General features: G+C 41.7%; 1 protein-coding gene across 5 annotated transcripts in view; it reads right to left on the bottom strand.

Annotated features, from left to right (window-relative positions):
- Window positions 1–23,697, bottom strand: part of MYO5A (myosin VA) — a 206,466-nt gene extending 182,769 nt beyond the window's left edge. For all 5 annotated transcript variants that reach the window (XM_057542127.1, XM_007194894.2, XM_057542129.1 and 2 more), the window contains exon 1: window positions 23,349–23,697. In XM_057542127.1, coding sequence (XP_057398110.1) covers window positions 23,349–23,375 — 27 coding nt within the window. In that variant the 5' untranslated portion in view covers window positions 23,376–23,697. The remainder of the gene's footprint in view (window positions 1–23,348) is intronic.
- Window positions 23,698–24,240: the final 543 nt, after the last annotated feature.

Here is a 24,240-nt window from a genome sequence, read left to right as displayed (position 1 = left end):
TGAAGAGTGGCCCCCGCTCGCCACAACTGGAGAAAGCCCTCGCACAGAAATGAAGACCCAACACAGCCAAAAATTAATTAATTAATTAATTAAAAATTAAAAAAAAAAAAGTATCTAAGGATAGAGGGATTACATGCAATTTTTTCCTTTTGTATTTCTGAATTTCCAAAGGTTCTGCACTGAACATTATTTTTACTTTTTTTTTTTTTTTTGTAGCACTGCGTGGCCTGTGGGATCTTAGTTCCCCGGCCCGTGATTGAACCAGGGTCCCCTGCATGGAAGCGCAGAGTCTTAACCACTGAACCACCAAGGAAGTCCCTATTTTTACCATTTTTTAAAAACTTTATTTAAAAAAAAAAAGCTCCCAAAGTAATTTTGCAAGTCATTTCTTATACTATTTCACACCTATTATTAGTAAAGGTAATGGAACATCTTTCACCATAGAAGACTCTCAATTAAGTTTTAATATAAGGGAGGCAGTTTTTCCAGTTGCCTTTAAAAATAGCAAAAAGATTTACTGGGTCACTACCATGTGCCAGGTCTTCTCACATATTCTATTAAAAGTAAAACATTAAGGACACCCAGGAAAAAAAGAGTGGCTGAAAATATGTCTACAGTAATGTCATCTTACAATTTTAAAAAGACTCACCACCACCGCTCAACAAATAATTCAATTCCATTAACTCTTACTGAGCATTTCCTAGATGGCAAGAAGGAAGCATGGTGAACAAAGTCCAGAGTCAAGCAACGCTGGAACAGTCTCCAGCAGCAAGGTTGCTTCAGCATCTGAGAGTGGGCCTCCACAGACCACCTGTATCAGAATCCCTTATGGCGCACTCGTTAAAAACAGATTCCTGGGACTCTCAAAACCACTCGCTCAATTTCTGGAGGAAAGACCCAGGAATTTACATTTTAAAAAGTATTTCAGTTGATTGCTACATATAGTAAAGTCTGAGAACTCCCCGTGTTGCAAAAGATCAAGTCAAGAGATTACAGTTAGAGAGATCACAAGTCTTGAATGTCAGGCTAAGGAATAAGTTAATTCTATAGTAGACACTTGGTGGGGTGGGGGGGGAGTTGGGGACCAGCCAGGGGTTTTGAGCTGGAGAGCAGCATGTTAAGATCTGTGCTTTGCCCAGAGATAAACCCACGCACCTATGGTCAACTATCTATGACAAAGGAGGCAAAGATATACAATGGAGAAAAGACAGTCTCTTCAATAAGTGGTGCTGGGAAAACTGGACAGCTACATGTAAAAGAATGAAATTAGAACACTCCCTAACACCATACACAAAAATAAACTCAAAATGGATTGAAGACCTAAATGTAAGGCCAGACACCATAAAACTCTTAGAGGAAAACATAGGAAAAACACTCTATGACATAAATCACTGCAAGATCCTTTTTGACCCACCTCCTAGAGAAATGGAAATAAAAACAATAATAAACAAATGGGACCTAATGAAACTTAAAAGCTTTTGCACAGCAAAGGAAACCATAAACAAGATGAAAAGACAACCCTCAGAATGGGAGAAAATATTTGCAAACAAAGCAACTGACAAAGGATTAATCTCCAAAATATACAAACAGCTCATGCAGCTCAATATCAAAAAAAAAAAAACCAACCAAATCCAAAAATAGGCAGAAGACCTAAACAGACGTTTCTCCAAAGAAGATATACAGATTGCCAACAAACACATGAAAGGATGCTCAACATCACTAATCATTAGAGATATGCAAATCAAAACTACATTGAGGTATCACCTCACAGCATTCAGAATGGCCATCATCAAAAAATCTACAAACAATAAATGCTGGAAAGGGTGTGGAGAAAAGGGAACCCTCTTGCACTGTTGGTGGAAATGTAAATTGATACAGCCACTGTGGAGAACAGTATGGAGGTTCCTTAAAAAACTGAAAATAGAACTACCATATGACCCAGCAATCCCACTACTGGGCATATACCCTGAGAAAACCATAATTCAAGAAGAGTCATGTACCACAATGTTCACTGCAGCTCTATTTACAATAGCCAGGACATGGAAGCAACCTAAGTGTCCATCGACAGATGAATGGATAAAGAAGATGTGGCACATATATACAAATGCGATATTACTCAGCCATAAAAAGAAACGAAATTGAGTTATTTGTAGTGAGGTGGATGGAGTTAGAGTCTGTCATACAGAGTGAAGTAAGTCAGAAAGAGAAAAACAAATACAGTACGCTAACACATACATATGGAATCTAAGAAGAAAAAAAAAAGGTCATGAAGAACCTAGTGGTAAGACGGGAATAAAGACACAGACCTACTAGAGAATGGACTTGAGGATATGGGGAGGGGGAAGGGTAAGCTGTGACAAAGTGAGAGAGTGGCATGGACATATATACACTACCAAACGTAAAATAGATAGCTAGTGGGAAGCAGCTGCATAGCACAGGGAGATTAGCTGAGTGCTCTGTGGCCACCTAGAGGGGTGGGATAGGGAGGGTGGGAGGGAGACGCAAGAGGGAGGAGGTATGGGGATATATGTATATGTATAGCTGATTCAGTTTGTTATACAGCAGAAACTAACACACCACTGTAAAGCAATTATACTCCAATAAAGATGTTAAAAAGAAAAAAAAAAGATCTGTGCTTTCGGTCAGTGCTGCTTGTTACAGCATGAGCTGAAAAAGAGAACTGAAAGCACTGGAGAACCGAGGACAGTGATCTATAATAATGCCTCAAAACTGACCAAGGGAAGAATGAAGTGGTTCCCATCCCTGGTGCCAAAAAGAGGGGTGGGAGGAGGAAGCTCATGAAGAGTTATTGACGAATAAATAAGAGGATGTGAATGCCAAAATGTTAAATCCCAAAAATATAGATATGGAGAGGAAGATTTAGACAAAACTTACCAATGGTACTTTATGTCATTTAATTAATGCATTCATTCAATCATGAACTTGCTACTAGACCAAACCCTGGTCTAGATGCTGCGTCAAAAAACAGATGAGAACCATTAAATTACATGCTTTAAATGGATGAATTGTATTGTATGTGAAAAAAATATATATATATACACACATATAAAATAAAGTTGTTATTAAAACAAAACAAACAAGATATTTCCCCTGTCCTTAAGGGGCTCAGAGAAGCACAAGGAGATAAACAAGTGCAATGCAGTGTGGTAAGTGTCAGGACACAGGGGCATCTTAGGCAGAATGGGTCTGGGGGAACTAATTCACGAACAAGGAGTAGAGAAAGCCAGGCAAGGGGAATGCTGCAATGTGGTAAAAAGGCACCCTGGAGAGCTCTTGACTTAAAGTGAAGACCTGAATGCCTGGAGGGAAACACAAGAGATGAGGCAGGCCCGAAGGTAGGTCAGGAAGAGCCCTGTGCATTACAGCGTCACTGCTCCAGGTATGGCCCTCTATCCAGTACACTGGCATCACCGGGAAGTTGTTAGAAATACAGTCTTGGGGCTCCATCACAGATCTCCATCAGAATCTCCACTTTAACAAGATTCCCAGGTGATTCAGATGGACCAAAGTTTAGGAAGCACTGCATTAATCAATTTATTCTCAAGACAAAATTCAATGGGGAATCACTGAGGAATTTCAAGCCAGAGAGTGACATGATCAAATATGTGCATTACATAAAGATCACTCTGGTAGCAGAACGAAAAACAGATCACAGGAGGCAAGACCAAAAATTGCTTAGGAAGCTGTTTGGGGATCCAGGAAGGAAATTATAAGGGTCCAAATAGAGTAAAAATAATACCAGAAAACGGAAACTGATCAGTTAGGGTACAGGGGTGGGAATGCGGAAGGGGAGGTAAATCAAGATAATTTCTAAGTTTTGGTTTGGGTTAATGCTTTAGATGTTGATGCTATTCACCAGACAAGGAAAGCAAATAAAAACAACAATCAGAGTGGCAAACATTTCTTAAATATGTACCAGGCATTCTTTTTTTTTTTAATATTTATTTATTTATTTGTTTATTTATTTATTTGGCTAGATCAGGTCTTAGTTGCAGCAGGCAGAATCTTCATTGCCACGTGCGGGATCTTCATTGCCACGTGTGGGATCTTTTAGTTGCAGCATGTGGGATCTAATTCCCTGACCAGGGATCAAACCTGGGCCCCCTGCACTGGGAGCTCAGAATCTTAACCACTGGACCGCTAGGGAAGTTCCTGTATCAGGCATTCTTGTAAGTGCTTTGCATGAACTATCTCATTTAATCCTCAAAACAACCCTATGAAGTAGGTATTACTGTTATCCCATCATATAGATGAGAAAACTAAGAGAAATTAAGTAGCGTAGAGAAATTAAGTAGCATGAAGAGGGAGTAGATGACAATTTCAATTTTAATTACACTAGGTTTGAGGTGCTTGTAAAGATGTCCATAAGGCAGTTGTCTGTAAGGATCTCAGTTTGTAAGGAGAGCAAGTAGGTCAGAAACAGATTTGGAAGTCATCAGCACAGGGTTGGTCCTGACTCATCAGGAGCAGATCAGGCCACAGTGGGAGAAAGTGTAGGTCAAGGACAGAGCCTAGGAGCACCAATCTCTAAGAGGCAATAAGAGGTAGCTAAGTTTATGAAGAAGACAAAGCAGCCGGATAGAACGGAAAATGATAGCTATAACTGAACAGCAACAATAATAACAGCTAACACTTATAAGTGCGTAGTATTATGTATTTTTTATATATTAAATAATTCAGTCATTATTAAAACCACATGAGGTAGATATTATTATCCCCATTATAAAAATGAGGAAATTGAGGCATAGAGAGATTAAGTGGCTTTGTTAAGGTCACACAGAAAATGAATAGTGAAGCCAGGATTCGAACCAGAATTCAAGCGTAGAGTTCATGCCTTGACAGCTATAATGCACTGCCTGACTTTCGGGTACTGAGAGAGGTGGAAGCGTCTCTGTTCCGGAAGGAACAGTTGTAACAAAGTCCTCTGAACAGTATCTGGTTGACAGTAAGGCCTCAGTAAATATTAGCCATTATTATTTGTTAATTATACTGCCATGGAATCATGCATTTATGCTAGTCACAGCTTTTAGAAGAAAGCAAATGAAAACTAAATAAGGTAAAAATCTTAGGTTTTAGTGGAGGAAGAAAAGCAAAGAACTACCAAGGATGCTAAGGCTTCGACTCAGTTTCCTACGTCTTCAATACCTAAGTTTCCACACAATCAACATTTAACCACATTTCTGGCTACCAGTCCTTAAGGAGGGCTGCTGTGCACAGCAATGCCTGCAGGCCTCACAAACCCCAAAACACTTTCTGGGAGCTATGAACATTCCATTCTACGGCACTGTCTTTAGCACTGGTGTGTTTTGTTCCATCTTAATTGCTTTAAAGCAGGTAGTTGATGCTGAAGGTCCCTCAGGTTCTTGACTGCCCACTGAAGGAAAACTCATCCTCTGACCACTCCAGACAAATGGTAGTTTGTTCTAATTAGAAGGGTATGTTGTCTATAATGAAATAACATATTTTCAGGTAATTTTCAAGTTAAAATTATATTGTTTATATGCTTAAGCCAGTAACTTTAGGGACTTCCCTGGAGGCGCCGTGGTTAAGAATCCGCCTGCCAATGGGGTCAAACCCAGGGATCATGGGTTCAATCCCTGGTTTCACTGGGTTTGACCCCCGGTCCAGAAAGATCCCACATGCTGCAGAGCAACTAAGCCCATGCACCACAACTACTGAGCCTGCGCTCTAGAGCCCGCAAGCCACAACCACTGAGCTCATGCACCACAACTACTGAAGCCCATGCATCTAGAGCCGGTGCTCCGCAACAAAGAGAAGCCACTGCAAGGAGAAGCCCACATACTACAACGAAGACCCAACACAGCCAAAATAAAATAAAATAAAAATACTAATGCTTAAAAAAAAAAAGACTAGCTTCATAGATTTTTTTCTCTTTTTAAAAATCTTTTTAGGGCAGAGTCAAGATGGCGGTGTGGGAAGACACAGAGTACGTGTCTCTCCACAACTAGGGTGCCTGCCGGACGCTGGTGGGGAACCTCAACACCCAAGGAGATGAGAGGAACCCCCAAGCAAACCGGTAAGATGTGGGGGGACTGAGGAGGGAAGAGAAGTGGAGGCCGAACAGGACCAGCACCCCTGAGGGGTGGCTGAGAGGGGGGAGGGGTTCCCACGCCTGGAGGGTCCCTCAGGGGCTCAGATCAGGGAGCGTTTCCCCTGCCCAATCAGCCGGGTAAGTCTGCCCAGGTCTCAGGCCGGGTCTTATGCCCTCAGAGGCCCCTCCAGCCCGCGTTGGTCCTGGGGGCATAGGAGAGAGGCCAGGGAGAAAAGGAGGGGCAGAAAGGAGGGGCCCTCCAGGACGGAAGGAGCAGGAGAGGGCTGTACTCCCAGGTGGGGTCCCCGGGCCTCTGAGACCAGAGGCGGAGGCACGCCTGGGCCCCTTCTGTTCCTTGAGCCTAAGCCCCACCCCCACCCCTCCCAGGGCCTTTTCCAGCCCTGTGGGTCCTAAGCATAGGCCCCGCCCACTGCCCAAACCCCACCCCTGCTTAGGTCCCGCCCTTCACAGACAAGGCCTTTTCCACCTTTTTTTTTTCTCTCCTCCTCTTTTTTACTATTGTGGTTCTGTTTTACCTTCCAGTTGTTGTTTCATCTATATTGTTACTTTTATATTCTTTGTAACGTATCTGTTAGTTTCCTAGTCTAATTTTATTTTTACTTTATTGTCGTTCTTTTTTTTTTTTTGCCACCCTGTGCAACTTGTGGGATCTTGGTTCATGAGCTGAGGGTTGGGCCGAAGCTCCTGTGGTGGGAGCTCCAAGTCCGAACCACTGGACTAACAGAGAACCTCAGACTCTAGGGAATATTTATTGGACTGAGGTCTCCCAGAGGTCCTCATCTCGGCACCAAGACCCAGCTCTACCCAACAGCCTACAAACTCCAGTGCTGGTAGCCTCAGGCCAAACAACCAGTAAGACAGGAACACAATCCCACGCATTAAAAAAAAAAAATGAGATGGCAAAAAAATATGTCACAGATGAAGAAGCAAGGTAAAATCCTACAAGTCCAAATAAATGAAGAAGAAATAGGCAAGCTACCTGAAAAAGAATTCAGAGTAATGATAGTAAAGATGATCCAGAATCTCAGAACTAGAATGGAGGCACGGATTAAGAAAATACAAGAAATGTTTAACAAAGATCTAGAAGAACTAAAGAACAAACAAACAAAGATGAACACAATAACTGAAATGAAAAATACACTAGAAGGAATCAATAACAGAATAACTGAGGCAGAAGAACAAAGTGAGCTGGAAGACAAAATGATGGAAATAACTGCCAAGGAGCAGAATAAAGAAAAAAGAATGAAAAGAATTGAAGACAATATCAGAGACCTCTGGGACAACACTAAACGCACTAACATTCAAATTATAGGGGTTCCAGAAGCAGAAGAGAAAAAGAAAGGGTCTGAGAAAATATTTGAAGAGATTACAGCGGAAAACTTCCCTAACATGGGAAAGGAAAGTCACCCAAGTGCAGGAAGCACAAAGAGTCCCATACAGGATAAACCCTAGGAGAAACACACCAAGACACATATTAATCAAATTAACAAAAATTAATTAAAAGAAAAAATATTAAAAGCAGCAAGGGAAAAACAAAAAATAACATACAAAGGAATCCCTGTAAGGTTATCAGTTGATTTTTGCAGAAACTCTGCAGGCCACAAGGGAGTAGCAGGATACACTTAAAGTGATGAAAGAGAAAAACCTACAATCAAGATTACTCTACCGAGCAAGAATCTCATACAGATTTGATGGAGAAATCAAAAGCTTTTCAGACAAGCAAAAGCTAAAAGAATTCAGCCACCACAAAACGAGCTTTACAACAAATGCTAAACAAACTCCTCTAGGAGAGAAACACAAAAGAAGAAAAAGACCCACAAAGACAATCCCAAAACAATTAAGAAAATGTTAATAGGAACATACATACCAATAATAACCTTGAATGTAAATGGATTAAATGTCCCAACCAAAAGACACAAACTGGCTGAATGGATACAAAAATAAGACCCATATATATGCTGTCTACAAGAGACCCACTTCAAACCTAGGGACACATACAGACTGAAAGTGAAGGGATGGAAAAAGATATTCCAGGCAAATGGAAATCAAAAGCTGGAGTAGCAATACTCGTATCAGATAAAATAGACTTTTATGTAATGGACAGATCATCCAAACAGAAAATAAATATGGAAACACAAGCTTTAAATGATACAATAGACCAGATACATTTAATTGATATTTATAGGACGTTCCACCCGAAAGTGGCAGAATACACTTTCTTCTCAAGTGCACATTGAACATTCTCCAGGATAGATCATATCTTGGGTCACAAATCAAGCTTCAGAAAATTTAAGAAAATTGAAGTCGTATCAAGCATCTTTTCTGACCACAATGCTATGAGACTGGATGTCAATTACAGGAAAAAAACTGAAAAACACACAAATACATGGAGGCTAAACAGTGCGTTACTAAAAAACCAAGAGATTACTGAAGAAATCAAAGAAGAAATTTAAAATATTCATAGAAACAAATGACAACGAAAACATGACAACCCAAAACCTACAACAGGCAGCAAAAGCAGTTCTAAGAGGGAAGTTTATAGCAATTCAATCGCACCTCAAGAAACAAGAAAAATCTCAAATAAACAATCTAACCCTACTCCTAAAGCAAACTAGAGAAATAAGAACAAAGAAAACCCAAAGTCAGTAGAAGGAAAGAAATCATAAAAATCAGAGCAGAAATAAATGAACTAGAAATGAAGAAAACAATAGCAAAGATAATAAAACTAAAAGCTGGATCTTTGAGAAGATAAACAAATTTGACAAACCCTTAGCCAGACTCATCAAGAAAAAAAGGGAGAGGATGCAAATCAATAAAATTAGATATGTAAAAGGAGAAATCACAACTGACACTGCAGAAATACAAAGGATTATAAGAGACTACTACAAACAACTATATGCCGATAAAACAGACAACCACGAAGAAATGGATAAATTCTTGGAAAGGTACAATTTTCCAAGACTGAACCAGGAAGAATTAGAAAATATAAACAGACCTGTCACAAGTAATGAAATTAAAACTGTAATTAGAAATCTTCCAAAAAACAAAAGTCCAGGACCAGATGGCTTCACAGGCAAATTCTACCAAACGTTTAGAGAAGAGCTAACTCCGATCCTTCTCAAACTCTTCCAAAAAATTGCAGAGGGAGGAACACTCCCAAATTCATTCTACGAAGCCACCATCACCCTGACACCAAAACCAGAAAAAGATATCACAAAAAAAGAAAATTATAGACCAATATCACTGATGAACATAGGTGCAAAAATCCTGAACAAAATACTAGCAAACAGAATCCAACAACACATTAAAAAGATCATACACCATGATCAAGTGGGATTTATCCCAGGGATGCAAGGATTCTTCAATATATGCAAATCAATCAATGTGATACACCACATTAACAAATTAAAGAATAAAAACCATAGGATCATCTCAATAGATGCAGAAAAAGCTCTTGACAAAATTCAACACCCATTTATGATAAAAACCCTCCAGAAAATGGACATAGAGAGAACCTACCTCAATATAATAGAGTCCATATATGACAAACCCACAGCAAACATCATACTCAATGGTGAAAAACTGAAAGCATTTCCACTAAGATCAGGAACAAGACAAGGATGTCCACTCTCGCCACTCTTATTCAACATAGTTTTGGAAGTCCTAGCCACAGCAATCAGAGAAGAAAAAGAAATAAAAGGAATCCAATTGGAAAAGAAGAAGTAAAACTGTCACTGTTTGCAGATGACATGAAACTATAAATAGAAAATCCACCAGAAAACTACTAGAACTAATCAGTGAATTTGGCAAGGTTGCAGGATACAAAATTAATGCACAGAAACCTCTGGCATTCCTATACACTAACAACGAAAAATCAGAAAGAGAAATTAAGGAAACAATCCCATTTATCATTGCAACAAAAAGAATAAAATACCTAGGAATAAACCTGCTTAAGGAGGCAAAAGACTTATACTCAGAAAACTATAAAACACTGATGAAAGAAATCAAAGATGACACAAAGAGATGGAAAGATATACCATGTTCTTGGATTGGAAGAATCAATATTGTCAAAATGACTATACTACCCAAAGCAATCTACAGATTCAATGCAATCCCTATCAAACTACCAATGGCATTTTTTACAGAACTAGAACAAAAAATTTTACAATTCATCTGGAAACACAAAAGACCCCGAATAGCCAAAGCAATCTTGAGAAAGAAAAACGAAGCTGAAGGAATCAGGCTCCCCAACTTCAAACTACACTACAAAGCTACAGTAATCAAGACAGTATGGTACTGGCACAAAAACAGAAATATAGATCAATGGTACAGGATAGAAAGCCCAGAGATAGACCCACGTACATATGGTCACCTAGTTTATGACAAATGAGACAAGAACATACAATGGAGAAAAGACAGCCTCTTCAATAAGTGGTGCTAGGAAAACTGGACAGCTACAAATAAAAGAATGAAATTTGAACACCACCTAACACCATACACAAAAATAAACTCCAAATGGATTAAAGACCTAAATGTAAGACCAGACATTATAAAACTCTTGGAGGAAAACATAGGAAAACCACTCTATGACATAAACCACAGCAAGACCTTTTTTGACCCACCTCCTAAAGTAATGAAAATTAAAAAATAAAATAAACAAATGGGATCTAATGAAACTTAAAAGCTTTTGCACAGCAAAGGAAACCATAAATAGATGAAAAGACAACCCTCAGAATGGTAGAAAATATTTGCAAATGAAACAATAGACAAAGGATTAATCTCCAAAATATACAAACAGCTCATGAAGCTCAATATCAAAAAAACAAACAATCCAATTAAAAAATGCATGGAAGGGCTTCCCTGGTGGCGCAGTGGTTGAGAGCCTGCCTGCCAATGCAGGGGACATGGGTTCGAGCCCTGGTCTGGGAAGATCCCACATGCCACGGAGCAACTGGGCCCGTGAGCCACAATTACTGAACCTGAGCGTCTGGAGCCTGTGCTCTGCAACAAGGGAGGCCGCGATGGTGAGAGGCCCGCGCACCGCGATGAAGATTGGTCCCCACTTGCCGCAACTAGAGAAGGCCCTCGCACAGAAACGAAGACTCAACACAGTCATAAATAAATAAATAAATTAATTAATTAATTAAAAAAAAAAAATGCATGGAAGACCTAAACAGACATTTCACCAAGGAAGACATACAGATGGCCAAGAGGCACATGAAAAGATGCTCAACATCACTAATTACTAGAGAAATGCAAATCAAAACTACAATGAGGTATCACCTCACACTGGTCAGAATGGCCATTAGCAAAAATTTTAGAAACAATAAATGCTGGAAAGGGTGTGGTGAAAAGGGAATCCTCCTGCACTGTTGGTGGGAATGTAAATTGATACAACCACTAGGGAGAACACTATGGAGGTTCCTTAAAAAACTAAAAATAGAACTACCATATGACCCAGCAATCCCACTACTGGGCATATACCCTGAGAAAACCATAATTCAAAAAGAGACATGTACCACAATGGTCATTGCAGCTCCATTCACAATTGCCAGGACATGGAAGCAACCTAAGTGTCCATCAACAGATGAATGGATAAAGAAGATGTAGCACATATATACAATGGAATATCAGCCATAAAAAGAAACGAAATTGAGTTATCTGTAGTGAGATGGATGGACCTAGAGTCTGTCATACAGAGTGAAGTAAGTCAGAAAAACAAATACCGTATGCTAACGCATATATATGGAGTCTAAAAAAAAAAATGGTACTGATGAACCTAGTGGCAGCACAGGAACAAAGACGTAGACATAGAGAATGGACTTGAGGACATGGGGTGGGGAGGGGGAAGCTGGGGCAAAGTGAGAGTAGCAGCGACATACATACACTACCAAATGTAAAACAGCTAGCTAGTGGGAAGCAGCAGCATAGCACAGGGAGATCAGCTTGGTGCTTTGCGATGACCTAGAGGGGTGGGATAGGAAGGGTGGGAGGGAGGGGATATGGGGATATATGTATGCATATGGCTGATTCACTTTGCTGTACAACAGAAACTAACACAGTATTGTGAAGCAATTATACTCCAATAAAGATCTGTAAAAGTAAATAAATAAATAAATTTTAAAAATAAACAATCAAATAATGATGATGATAAAAAAATAAAATAAAAATATTTCTAATTCATTTATACTTTCTGGCCCAGATTCACCCAAGATCAAGGAGAAACAGTGAATAACAGCAACAATAAGGAAAACTGTCAGAAGAAGGAAATAGTTTAGATTTCCAAAAGGTTAAGTTTTTGAAATAAACGTATATAGTTCTACTCTTAGAGGATTTTTCAAAGCAGCATAAAGGTACTGGATGGCAGAAAGCATCTCACAGAAGTGGGACATCTGGTCATCCTAGCCCTGAAGCAATGTACATAAAAAGTGCTATTTTTAAAATGAAATAAATGTGAATACCCTATCTTGCATAACTGTAAATGCGAAACCTTGCCAGGGAAATGTGGAATCTAAAATTGACTAAAGCTGACTAATCCAAGCAAAGATTTATGTACAATAAATGCTCATCATAGTACATTTCTTATTACAGTGAAAATACCCAACAGTAAATAAATCATGGTACACCCAGATGATGGAATATTATGCAGCCATTAAAAACATTTTCAGTGAATATTTTATAGGACTTCCTTGGTGGTCAGTGGTTAAGACTCCGCACTCCCAATGCAGGGGGCACAGGTTCAATCCTTGGTCGGGAACTACAATCCCACATGCCGCATAGTGCAGCCTAAAAAAAATTTTTTTTCATTAAAAAAAAAAAGAATATTCTATAACATAAAAATTATCACAATACATATCAAGCTTAAAATCATAAAAATTAACATTATGAATATAGATAAAAGACTTGAAGTAAATTAATGGTTGAAAATAATCATCTCTGGATGGTATAGTTTTTTAAAAATTTTCTTCCTTTACATGTTTCTTTTTTTATTTTTTTAATTTTGTTTATTTATTTTTGGCTGTGTTGGGTCTTTGTTGCTGCGTGCAGGCTTTCTCTAGTTGTGGTGAGTGGGGGCTGCTCTTCGTTGCGGTGCGCGGGCTTCTCATTGCGGTGGCTTCTCTTGTGGAGCACAGGCTCTAGGCACGCAGGCTTCAGTAGTTGCAGCATGTGGGCTCAGTAGTTGTGGCTCACAGGATCTAGATCACAGGCTCAGTAGTTGTGGCACACAGGCTTAGTTGCCCTGAGGCATGTGGGATCTTCCCGGACCAGGGCTCGAACCCGTGTCCCCTGCATTGGCAAGCTGATTCTTAACCACTGCACCACCAGGGAAGCCCCCTTTATATGTTTCTGTATTCTCCAAATTTTCTACAATATATCATTCCTATAAGCAGAAGAGGTATTACTGAAAAGGCAACTTTTTTTTTTAAGTTTTTGGCTGCCTTGGGTCTTTGTTGCTGTGCGTGGGCTTTCTCTAGTTGGGGCGAGCAGGGGCTACCCTTCGTTGTGGTGCGCGGGTTTCTCACTGCAGTGGCCTCTCTTGTTGTGGAGCATGGGCTCTAGAGCACGGGCTCAGTAGTTGTGGCACACGGGCCCAGTCGCTCCGCGGCATGTGGTAACTTCCCGGACCAGGGCTTGAACCCCTGTCCCCTGCATTGGCAGGCGGACCCTTAATCACTGCGCCACCAGGGAAGTTCCCTGAAAAGGCAATTTTTAAAAAGTTTTTCCAATTAATCTGCATTTTTAACTCTTTCCCACTTTTTCTTACCCTAATCTAACTCTTAAGATCTAGGGCAGTGGTTCTCAAGCAGGGGCAGGGGGAAGGGGGACTGCTCCCCAGGGAACATTTGGCAGTCTGTAGACAATATGGATTGGCTGTCACAACTAGGGGTGGGGGATGCTACTGGATCTAGCAGATAAAGGTTAGAGATGAGGCTAAATATCCTACAACATGCAGGACCGGCCCCCAGAAAAAAAGAATAGTGCAGAGGTTGAGAAATCTTGGTTAGAATGAAAAAAATGAGTATAAGCAGGAAGATTGGGTTAAAATACAATATTAACTCTAGTGGGTTTAACTTTCCATTTCTAAAATAAGATTTAACAAATACACATTCTGAATTGATGAAAGTTTAGTCCAGGTTTTGACCCAAATTTCTTATTATTAAGATATACTTTTCCTAATTTTATGGAAAATATCTCTAGCAGTTCTGCTCCCAAACAGAGCATGATGCTTATCAAACTAGAAGATTTTTTTCAGCTTGAGCATAGAGAGACCAAATCTGTTTAAAAGTTTTTTAAGTACTGCTATAAAAATGTTTTAAAGTGAGCTCATATGCTTAAGGGAATAGCTGATTATCTTATTGTAATCACTCCAGTATGATAAGATGAAAAACTAAGTTCTAACTAGTCTAGTCTAATTAGTCAAAACTAGTCTAACACAAAAGTGTTTGTTTGAAACATATACACACTCACATACACAGAAAATGATTTATGTAAACTCACACAAAATTACTTCTATTTTGTGATGTCAGATTCAGGGAATGGTAACAAAGCAAGAATACATAGGTGTGAGGAAATGAAGTAACCTCCTCAATCTAAATTACTAAATAATTCACTCCATAAGAAATTTGGTTATAACAAAGCACAACAGAGCATTAGGAGTGGGTACATGAACTACAGTCAGTTGTACAGGATCAAGAAGTAGATGACAGGTGGAAAGTAAGAGAGCAAAAAAAAAAGATTAGAACACTGTAGATGAATAATGGATGATTTGAACAGTCAAAAGGGGGAAATAAGAAATTTTGCAACTTATCCTTGGGTGAAAATGGGGTAAGAGAGTAATGTTTGCATACAAGGATGTGAAGAAAATAGGGTAAATAAAATGCTGAGGAAATATGGCAGAAAGAGATCAGAAGGAAAGGTGACATAGGGTTCAGAGCCCCCTAATTAAGACTGAATAAAAAATACTTTTTTTTTATTATTAGTTAAACATCTATTATATTATTAGATAGATGATTATTTTAATCATCTATCTCTGATATGCTTTTTTTTAAAATTGATAGTTGATTTACAATATTGTGCTAGTTTCAGGTGTACAGCAAAGTGATTCAGTTATATATTTTTTCCAGATTATTTTCCATTAAAGGTTGTTATAAATATAATTCCCGTGCTATGCAATAAATCCTTGCTGGTTATCTATTTTATATATAGTAGTGTGTATCTGTTAATCCCATACTCCTAATTTATCTGCCCCTCATATGATTTATCAACATTTGCATTTGATTCTCCATGACCTTTTTTTTTTTTTTAAATGATTCTCTAGGGGAAAGATATCCAATGTCCTCCTAGTCAAAACCCTCCTATTCATCTTCTCAAAAATCAGAAAAGGAGAGGCAGAACTCAGTCACTTTGTCACTTTTGGTGACTGATTCATAGTGGACATTGGTTGAGGGTAGCTGTTTTGTTTTGTCTCTCTAGCACTGTTCCTTCTGATGGGAAACAGCTTTTAGCCACCCCACCAGGTCTTAGTAGGACTATCAATCAGGATGTCCCATCCTCCCTCTGGCCTGTGAGATGCGCAAGACTGGACTGCTCACGGTCTCCCTCCCACCACCTACTCGGCACACAACCACAAGCAAGGACAACCAGAATTCCTCTACCAGGCTCTCTTCCTCCAGGCCCAGAGCTAGACCATGTGGTCTGCAGGTGCCACTGACCCTGAAAAGAGCTGTCCTGAGGGTGAAACCAATATCAAATAGCAGTCTGACACGAAAGCCAGTGACAGAGAGCCCCAGAGGTACCATGTCAGAGCCTTGAATCTAGCCATGCCTGGGCTTTCAGGGCATCTAAGCAAATAAAATCCTTTTTGGCTTTGAGTTGGGTTTCCATCACTTCCAACTAAAACAGCTCTGGCTGGTAAATTGTTTAACACTGTCAAAGAGAGGTTTGGAAAGTCGGTGTACCAGAACTATGATCCATGAATTAGCCAGACCCTTTCTATTTATCTATCACATCTTAGCTGATATCATAACTTGAGATAATGAGTTTCATATGTGTAAAACAATGGTTAGAGTAGAAATTCATTTTAAATGACATATTTATTTATTTCAAGAGCTAACAAGTATCCTTACTAAACTGGGATTTGATGTTATAAACTTCTAATCTTGGTGTTAAATAAATACTTCGCCATTTTCCCACTTCACCTTCATCTTTCTGAAGAGTCTGTCCTTTTAATCTGCCTAGCCTCTTCACTGCCCTGATCATTTTATTTCTCCCAGTCTGAAATTCCTTCAGAATGTATTTATCAAGAGGAAACCCCGGACTTCTCTGGTGGCGCAGTGGTTAAGAATCTGCCTGCCAATGCAGGGGACACGGGTTCGAGCCCTGGTCCGGGAAGATCCCACATGCCGAGGAGCAACTAAGCCCGTGCGCCACAACTACTGAGCCTGCGCTCTAGAGCCCGCGAGCCACAACTACTGAGCCCATGTGCCACAACTACTACCCGCGTGCCTAGAGCCCATGCTCCGCAACAAGAGAAGCCACCACAGTGAGAAGCCCGCGCACCACAACGAAGAGTAGCCCCCATTAGCCGCAACTAGAGAAAGCCCACATGCAGCAGCGAAGATCCAACGCAGACAAAAATAAATAAATTTACAAAAAAAAAAGAGGAAACTCCAACCACATACACAGGATTCCTGGCCAGGACAATGCATGTTTTTGTATGAGTGACTAAAGAGAGACAAAACTTTCCTTTTTTTTATGTCCCATCTCCCTCCAGTCCAGCACTGTGCTCACATTTTTTTTTTTTTTAACTTTTTAGCCGTGCCGTGTGGCATGTGGGATCTTAGTTCCCCGACCAGGGATCGAACCCCCGCCCCCTGCAGTGGAAGGGCAGAGTCTTAACCACTGGACTGCCAGGGAAGTCCCTGTGCTCACATTTTTGAACACAGCAGCACATCGGGCCAAAGGAGGTAGATAGACGATCTTCATGAACACTTAGGAGTGGATAATGCACTTTTTCCTTGATTTCAATCAAGTTTGCAGCCATTATTTTGAAACTAAAGCATAATTACATCATCCCTAAGTTCTACAATTGGCAAAAAGCCTCTGTGGTACACGGAGATGTTTAATGCAAATGGCAGCTGGTTAAGGAGACTTTCAACTGAGAAGGGCTTTGAAGAGAAGTGGAGACTGTCTGAGGCATGAAGAAGCCGGGGATAAGTTTCTGCAAAGTTTTAAAATCTCTATCAGCACAAACCCAGACGGACATTACTACCAAGGTAGATGAGGCAGGAGAACTGTTAAAGGGCAGAACTGACTAAAGGGCATTTTAGCACACTAAGGACCTAAGGAAACAAGGCATCAAAAGCAGACACCATTAGTAAAGGTAAGGCGGTAAGTGTGTGAAGAAAAGATTAAATAAACCACTTAAACTCCTTTCCAACTATTCCCACCTCCCACAGTCAGTGAAACTCCATGGGAGTCACACCCAAGGTCAAGTCTCTATATTCAGATATCAATATTGGTTGAGCTAAGGTGGAATCATAACATACATTTTTGAAAACAAACAAACAACTCTTTCCTCTGCCCCAGCGGGGAAGCCAACTCCAGTAAACGCTTTGAATAAGCTGGGGAAGAGAAGGAGCTAAGCACCAACGAACTTCTGAGGGGGATAGAAATGTTCCATATCTTGTTTGTGATGGTGGTTACACGACAGAATATATTTATCAAAATTCATTAAACTGTGCACTTAAAATGAGTGAATTTTTTTAAAAATATTTATTTATTTATTTATTTGGCTGCACCAGGTCTTAGTTGTGGCATGTGGGGTTTTGGTTGCGATGGTTACACGGGATCTAGTTCCCTGACCAGGGATCGAACCCAGGCCCCCTGCACTGGGAGCGTGGAGTCTTAACCACTGGACCACCAGGGAAGTCCCAAAATGAGTGAATTTTATTAAATGTAAATTATACCTCAGTAAAGTTGATTAGAGAGAGACAGAGATACAGAGGCAGGAGCTAGAGGGAAGGGAGAGGACAACCTCCCCAGGTAGGCAAATGGAGAAAGTCTGGGAAAACTACTGTAGGACAGGACACGCCTGTTGGGGTGGAGTGGTGTTGCCCACACAATATTTCACCTAGGGCCAGACCTTATTCCATAGATCAGCCAGGAGTTTATACTTCTGATAATACCTCATACTTCGTTAGGAATTACCTAAAGTGGAGACAGATAAATCTAATCCATCCTCTAGTGGGCCATGTGCCCCTAGATTCTCCCGATGGAGGCAAAATTCATGATAAAGTGAAGAACACAGAAGCTAAATTACCCTCCTCTCCCACAGTCTCCTATAGGAAAGTTATTCCCCCCACTCCACCTCAACCTTTTGGAGGTTGAAGTTAAATCCCTGGAACCCCATTCAGACCTTCCTCCAGTACACCCTTACTTCGAAAAGCTAAAAGCACCAGGAAGATTTAAACTGTTTATGTGGCACTAGCAACTCTCATTAAAATTATAACTTTTCTGTAATCTTTTAGCCACTGGGCAATACACCGAACTGTCACACTTCAATAAACAGTAACAAATTTCAAGAGGAAATCACAACCATTCTGCTTTGCTCAAACAGTCTAAAGAAGTATTTCTGAGCCGCTTACAAATTCCAGAGTCAGCAAAAATTCATGATATAATGAGAATTAACTTCCAGTTTCCAAAGCTAGAGCCACTGGTGTTAACTTACACTATTCCCTCTCCTTCTCTTCCTGCATCTCCTCCATCACAGAGACCTGTCTCTCACACCTTCTGCCTGCACTTCAATCTACCAGACTTTCATCACTTTCCATTTTGTTTCCTACAACAGTTTCCTTGGTCTCCCTGGTTCCCAACTCTCTTCTCTATTACTCACCCTGTTCAACATGCCTGAAAATGTGCTTACTTGTTTAACCACTCTGTTATACCCTGCTTCATTCCTGCAAGTGGACTAATCATCCCAAACCATTATTTTCTGTTTCTCTCCTGTTTAAATATTTTTTCATCCATCCAACAAATATTTAATGAGCACCTACTATGTGGAAGACATTGTACTAGGCTCTACAGGAGGTAAACAAACCCTGACCAGAATCTCAGGGGGCTTGCAGTATTGTGGGAGTGCCTTACATATATACAGATAACTATAATAAGATAGAAATGTGTACAGGTCATTAAGACAGAGAACTGTCAGCTGGATGTCAAGTAAAATTAGAATTGGTAAAGAAGAAGTAGAATATGAGACAAAGAAAAAGCTACAGAGGTTTCCAACCTGAGGGACTAGGAAAATAGCAGAGCCATTAACAGGCCAAAGGACATCAGGAAGAAATACAGATAGAAGGAGCATGACAGGAGACTTAAGAAAAGTGAATGTACTTGCCAAAGCCCAAATCAGGGCACATAAGCAGAGATTTCTGTTCTGCTTTAAGATGTTGGAAGCAGTCTAAGAAATGCAATTTCAACACCAAAATATTAGAATTTCCAGGATTGATGATTTAAAGGGACAATGGCATAGAATATAAAATTGGGACTATCCCAGAAAAAATCTAGTCCATGAGGCTTCAGTAGGTATGAGGAAATACGGTGGGAAAGGAAGATTACAGATATACAATCTACTGGCCTAATAGCTGTTTCATCTAAGGAAAGTGTACTTGGCTTCTGGAGTGAGGGTTTTAGACTGTTTCTGTACTGTTAGAAAATTCAGCATCCTGACATACTATGGGACTCCTAATTAAACTTCAGGTAATCTTGGCCATTCTACAGCATTTATGTGGTACCCATGATGTCTGGGAACTTCATGTGAGGACGACTAGGATGCCATTTTATTGCTATTGATGATCCATCCAGGTCTAATTAATAAACCCTGCTCCACAAATGCTGAATCCTTTGAAGTTGCTGAAAGTAGCTACAAGTGATGTCATCATTCAGACACCCACTGGAAAGTCAAGACCAGCAAATATTTTCAAAATCAGAAACAATAATATGTCACAGCCACCTTCAATTCTTTCAGGAACAAGTCAGGTGGATCTAAAAATAAATCAACACACAACTCTGTGATTATACTAAAAACCTTTGAATTGTACATTTTAAATTGGTGAATTGTACATTATGTAAATTATATCTCAATAAAGCTGTTATTTTAACAATCAACAAACATGTTTTAACCAAAATGTTAGTTTCCAGAAATGTTATATCCTAGGAACCAGGCTATTGCCTTTAAAATGTTTATACTGCTGCAAAAATTTACAAAAAGGAAGCCCTGCTGAATTGCTGTGACAAAACCATTATCATTTTAGCTAAAATGAATAAACTGAATGGTCTTTTGTCTTTCACTGTAATAGGAGCTGACTTCTATCACACATCAAAATCTGCCTTTAAGCTCTGAACAACATTTTCAAAAAGGGCACTTTTCAAATTTAACCACTATGTTGAATACCATAATTATGGCATGTCACTATTATATCTTTCCTTGTAGTCTACCCCCAGAACTTCCTTCCCTATAATCCTCTGCAAGGGGAAAATCCTTGTGTTTATATACAATTTTTTTTAATTTTATTTATTTATTTATTTTATTTTTGGCTGCGCTGGGTCTTCGTTGCTGCGTGCGGGCTTTCTCTAGTTGTGGCGAGCGGGGGCTACTCTTCATTGCGACGCGCGGGCTTCTCATTGCGGTGGCTTCTCTTGTTGCGGAGCATGGGCTCTAGGTGCACGGGCTTCAGTAGTGGTGGCACGTGGGCTCAGCAGTTGTGGCACGTGGGCTCAGTAGTTGTGGTGCACGGGCTTACTTGCTCCACCATGTGGGATCTTCCCAGACCAGGGCTCAAACCTGTGTCCCTTGCATTGGCAGACGGATTCTTAACGACTGCACCACCAGGGAAGTCTAATCCTTGTGTTTAATATCCATTTATATTACCTCTAATGATTTCCCTCTCCCTCTAATAATCACTACCCAAGCTTTTATCTCTAGAATCATTCCAACCTTCTCATGTCCCAACCTGTTCCCTAACTTCTACAAAGAAATACCATACCAGCTGTCTGCCTGCTGCCGAGGTAACAGCAGGTTATTTATGCCCTTGAAGATTCAAAGTGGGCCAAGAATATAAGAAGCAGGCTGTAAGCTCGAGGGAAAGGACTGTGTCTTGTTTATGTTAGAACCTCTCAACATTAAGCAGAGTACCTGGCACCCAGGAGGTGCTCAATAAATATTTTTGTCCACCATTAAGTTAAGGTCCATTCACAAAAAGAATGAGCCAACAAACAAACCAAGTAACCAGATTATTCTTACGTATAAATGTATTTAGGAGAAGGCAACTTAAGCTCAACCTCCCTACTGATGTCTAAACCAGTTTGTCTTTACAATGAGTAGAGTATGAATTTTAAAACAGATTGTGATTGTGACCAAAGCCCAAAACCTTAACAATTTTAAAAATCACAGGATCTTTTAAATTTTTTTCTTGCCAATTATTTTGGGAGAAAAAAGAAGATCCAAAATCCAAGAGCAACGTATTATCCAACCAGTGTCTAGTTAAGCAGCCTACAATTAGGCAGCTGAAGGATGGACTCCTCAGGCAGTGAAGAATGGGGTCTATACAAAGTAACTAAGGAATATTTACAGACCATATCTCTTCTTGTGAAAATGACTCTGATATTTCTTAGTGCCCACCTCATACGTTTATTATGAGGATTAAATGAGTTAATATTTGTAAAGCAGTTAAAACAGTACCTGGCACATAGTTAGCTTTATATAAATGTTTGTTTATAAAGTAACTTTGGATCAATTTCCAATTGCATTCAATCGTACATTAGAGATCTACAATGCCTAAAGAATTATCAGGTTTAGAGAGAAGTTTCAATTGTGTAGTCCTCCAATCTGCAGCTGGAAAGAGAGAGGTCCCAGGAAATGTTTCATGCAAACTCATTTCATGGTTGAAGAAATATACCTCATATTTGTAGAGAAATTCACAGGTTACGAAAAGCATTTCCATGTATTATTGTTTGATCCTCACGACAACAGCCTTTTAAGAGATGTAGGGCAGGTATAATTAACTCCATTTACAGATGAGGAAACTAAAGCACAGAGAGGTTAAGTGATTTGCCCAAGGTCACACAGTAAGTGAAAAGGCCCCCGGCTAGAATCAAGGGCTAGAATCCAGGTCTCTTGATGGCGGGTCCAGACCTCTTCCTTCTATAACATGCTGCAACTTGAGCCCCGGGCTTACTTGGATCATATTTGGAAGCAGTGATTATGAGACCATAAATGTAGACTTGGCTGCAGATGCAAACTCGAAAAGTTAAGGTAATTCTGTTAACTGGAATTAGAGGTACTTAATAGTTGGCAAAACATCTACCTACACAGGAGTGAGAGTATAAAATGCCATGACTACACACAGTCACAAAGGGCACCACCAATGTCTTGAAGGAACAGTTCTCCAAAATATGCCATTCAGAGATTACCAGCCCCAGAGAATACTGGTGTCAGTATAAGAAGGAAAGGCTGCCACTTCCCTTAAACTAAACCCAGAAGGAAAAGGCTCACCCCAGAGGGTGGTGAAGACATGGAGCCTAACAAGGCTCTAAGGGATTACACGCAGATTGCAAACTCCCAGCGACAAATGAGTACCGACCATCCCAGTGAATCAGCTCGCATTTATTCGGCTGCATCTTCCACAGGGGCTCTCCACCCCAGAGTGGCAATCTGAAACCGGGCAACTAAAGGTGAAAATCGACTGGCGACCGTTTGCAAGATTCCATATCTCACAGAAAGGTTGGCTGGCGATAGAAGTGGCACCGCATACCAACACCAGACGTTATTTTAAGCGCGTGTCCCCAGGGGAGGGACCGACCATCTAATCAGTCACATCTAGGATCTCCCACCAGCCAGGATTTTTCCTAAAGCAAGACAGAGGGCTGAGCAATCCTGGCCCAGGCTCGCCCTACTAAAGCCGCACAGACCCGCTTTCCATTTAGAAACCCGCCCAGGCCAAGAAAGGTGGCAGGGGCCAGAGAGGCACCCCGAGGCAGGCCTCCCTCCGCCGCCTCAACCATCAACGCCCGAACAAGGAAGGCGCCTCTGCGGGCGACCGGCGGGCAGGGTGGAGGATTTCGAAATGCTCGGAAAGGGGGTGGTGCCGGAGGGGCCGGACTGGGTCCCCGCGCCCCGGCCCCTCCCCGGCCTGACAGCTGGCGGCGCCGTGCCGCGCGGCCCCCTCCCCAAGGCGCGGCTCACGGGGCGCCTTACCTTTGTGTAGAGCTCGGACGCGGCCATGGCGGGCTCCGCGGCGCCGACGCCCCCCGCCTGTGCGGAGGCCGCACCTCTCCTGGGCGGCTGCCCGCGCCGACTAGGAAACGCCGGGGCTGCAGCCGGCAGGGAGCAGGGCAGGGCCGAGCGGAGCGGGGCGGGCCGCTCCGGGCGGGGCGGGGTGGGGCGCCTCAGCCGCGGGCGGCCAGCGGGGGCCTCGCCATCACTCCCGGGCTCGCCGCGAGCAGTGTCGCGTGCTCGGCGTGCCCGGGGTCGCCGCCGCTGCCACCCCGACAGCCGGTGATGATGCTGCTGCTGCCGCCGCCGCCGCCGCCGCCGCCGCCCTCGCCCTGTGCATTGTGGGAGCGGGAGGAGGCTGCGCTCCAGCGCTGCCACCGCAGCTGCTCCGGGTTCTCTCGGGCTCACGCTGCCTCCCATCGGCTGCGGGCACCGGGCATCATCAGCCTGTCAGCCAGCGTCGCCGCTGCCTCCTCCCGCGCTGCCGAGGCCCAGAAGCCCGCCCCAGGACACCCGCTGGCCGCACACCGCCCCCGGGATGCCCCAGACCCCAAGCGAGCCCTGGACCGTGCAGAATAGCCCAGCCCCCGAGAGGGGCAGCGATAGCGGTGTCACTCAGGGTGTCCAGGTAAATGGGAGTCTGCAGGCTGCTTTTCCTGTGCTTCCAAACATTTGTAGGGAAAGGATACGGGGAGAGGCTTCTTGGAAGGCCACGGAATAACCTAGAATTCCAGAAGAGCCTTATTAGCAGTACACGTCTGGGAGTGAGCGAGGACGGAGAATCTGAGAGAAAGAGTCCCTAAGGTCACTCTGAACACCTCGGCACCTGCCGTAGGGTCGTTTCGTGAAGCCAGAGCGTAGGGGCCTGCTTTGA

Source organism: Balaenoptera acutorostrata, chromosome 3 (assembly GCF_949987535.1).
Source record: "Balaenoptera acutorostrata chromosome 3, mBalAcu1.1, whole genome shotgun sequence".
NCBI lineage: Eukaryota > Metazoa > Chordata > Mammalia > Artiodactyla > Balaenopteridae > Balaenoptera > Balaenoptera acutorostrata.
This window is presented reverse-complemented; position numbering and strand designations above follow the sequence as displayed.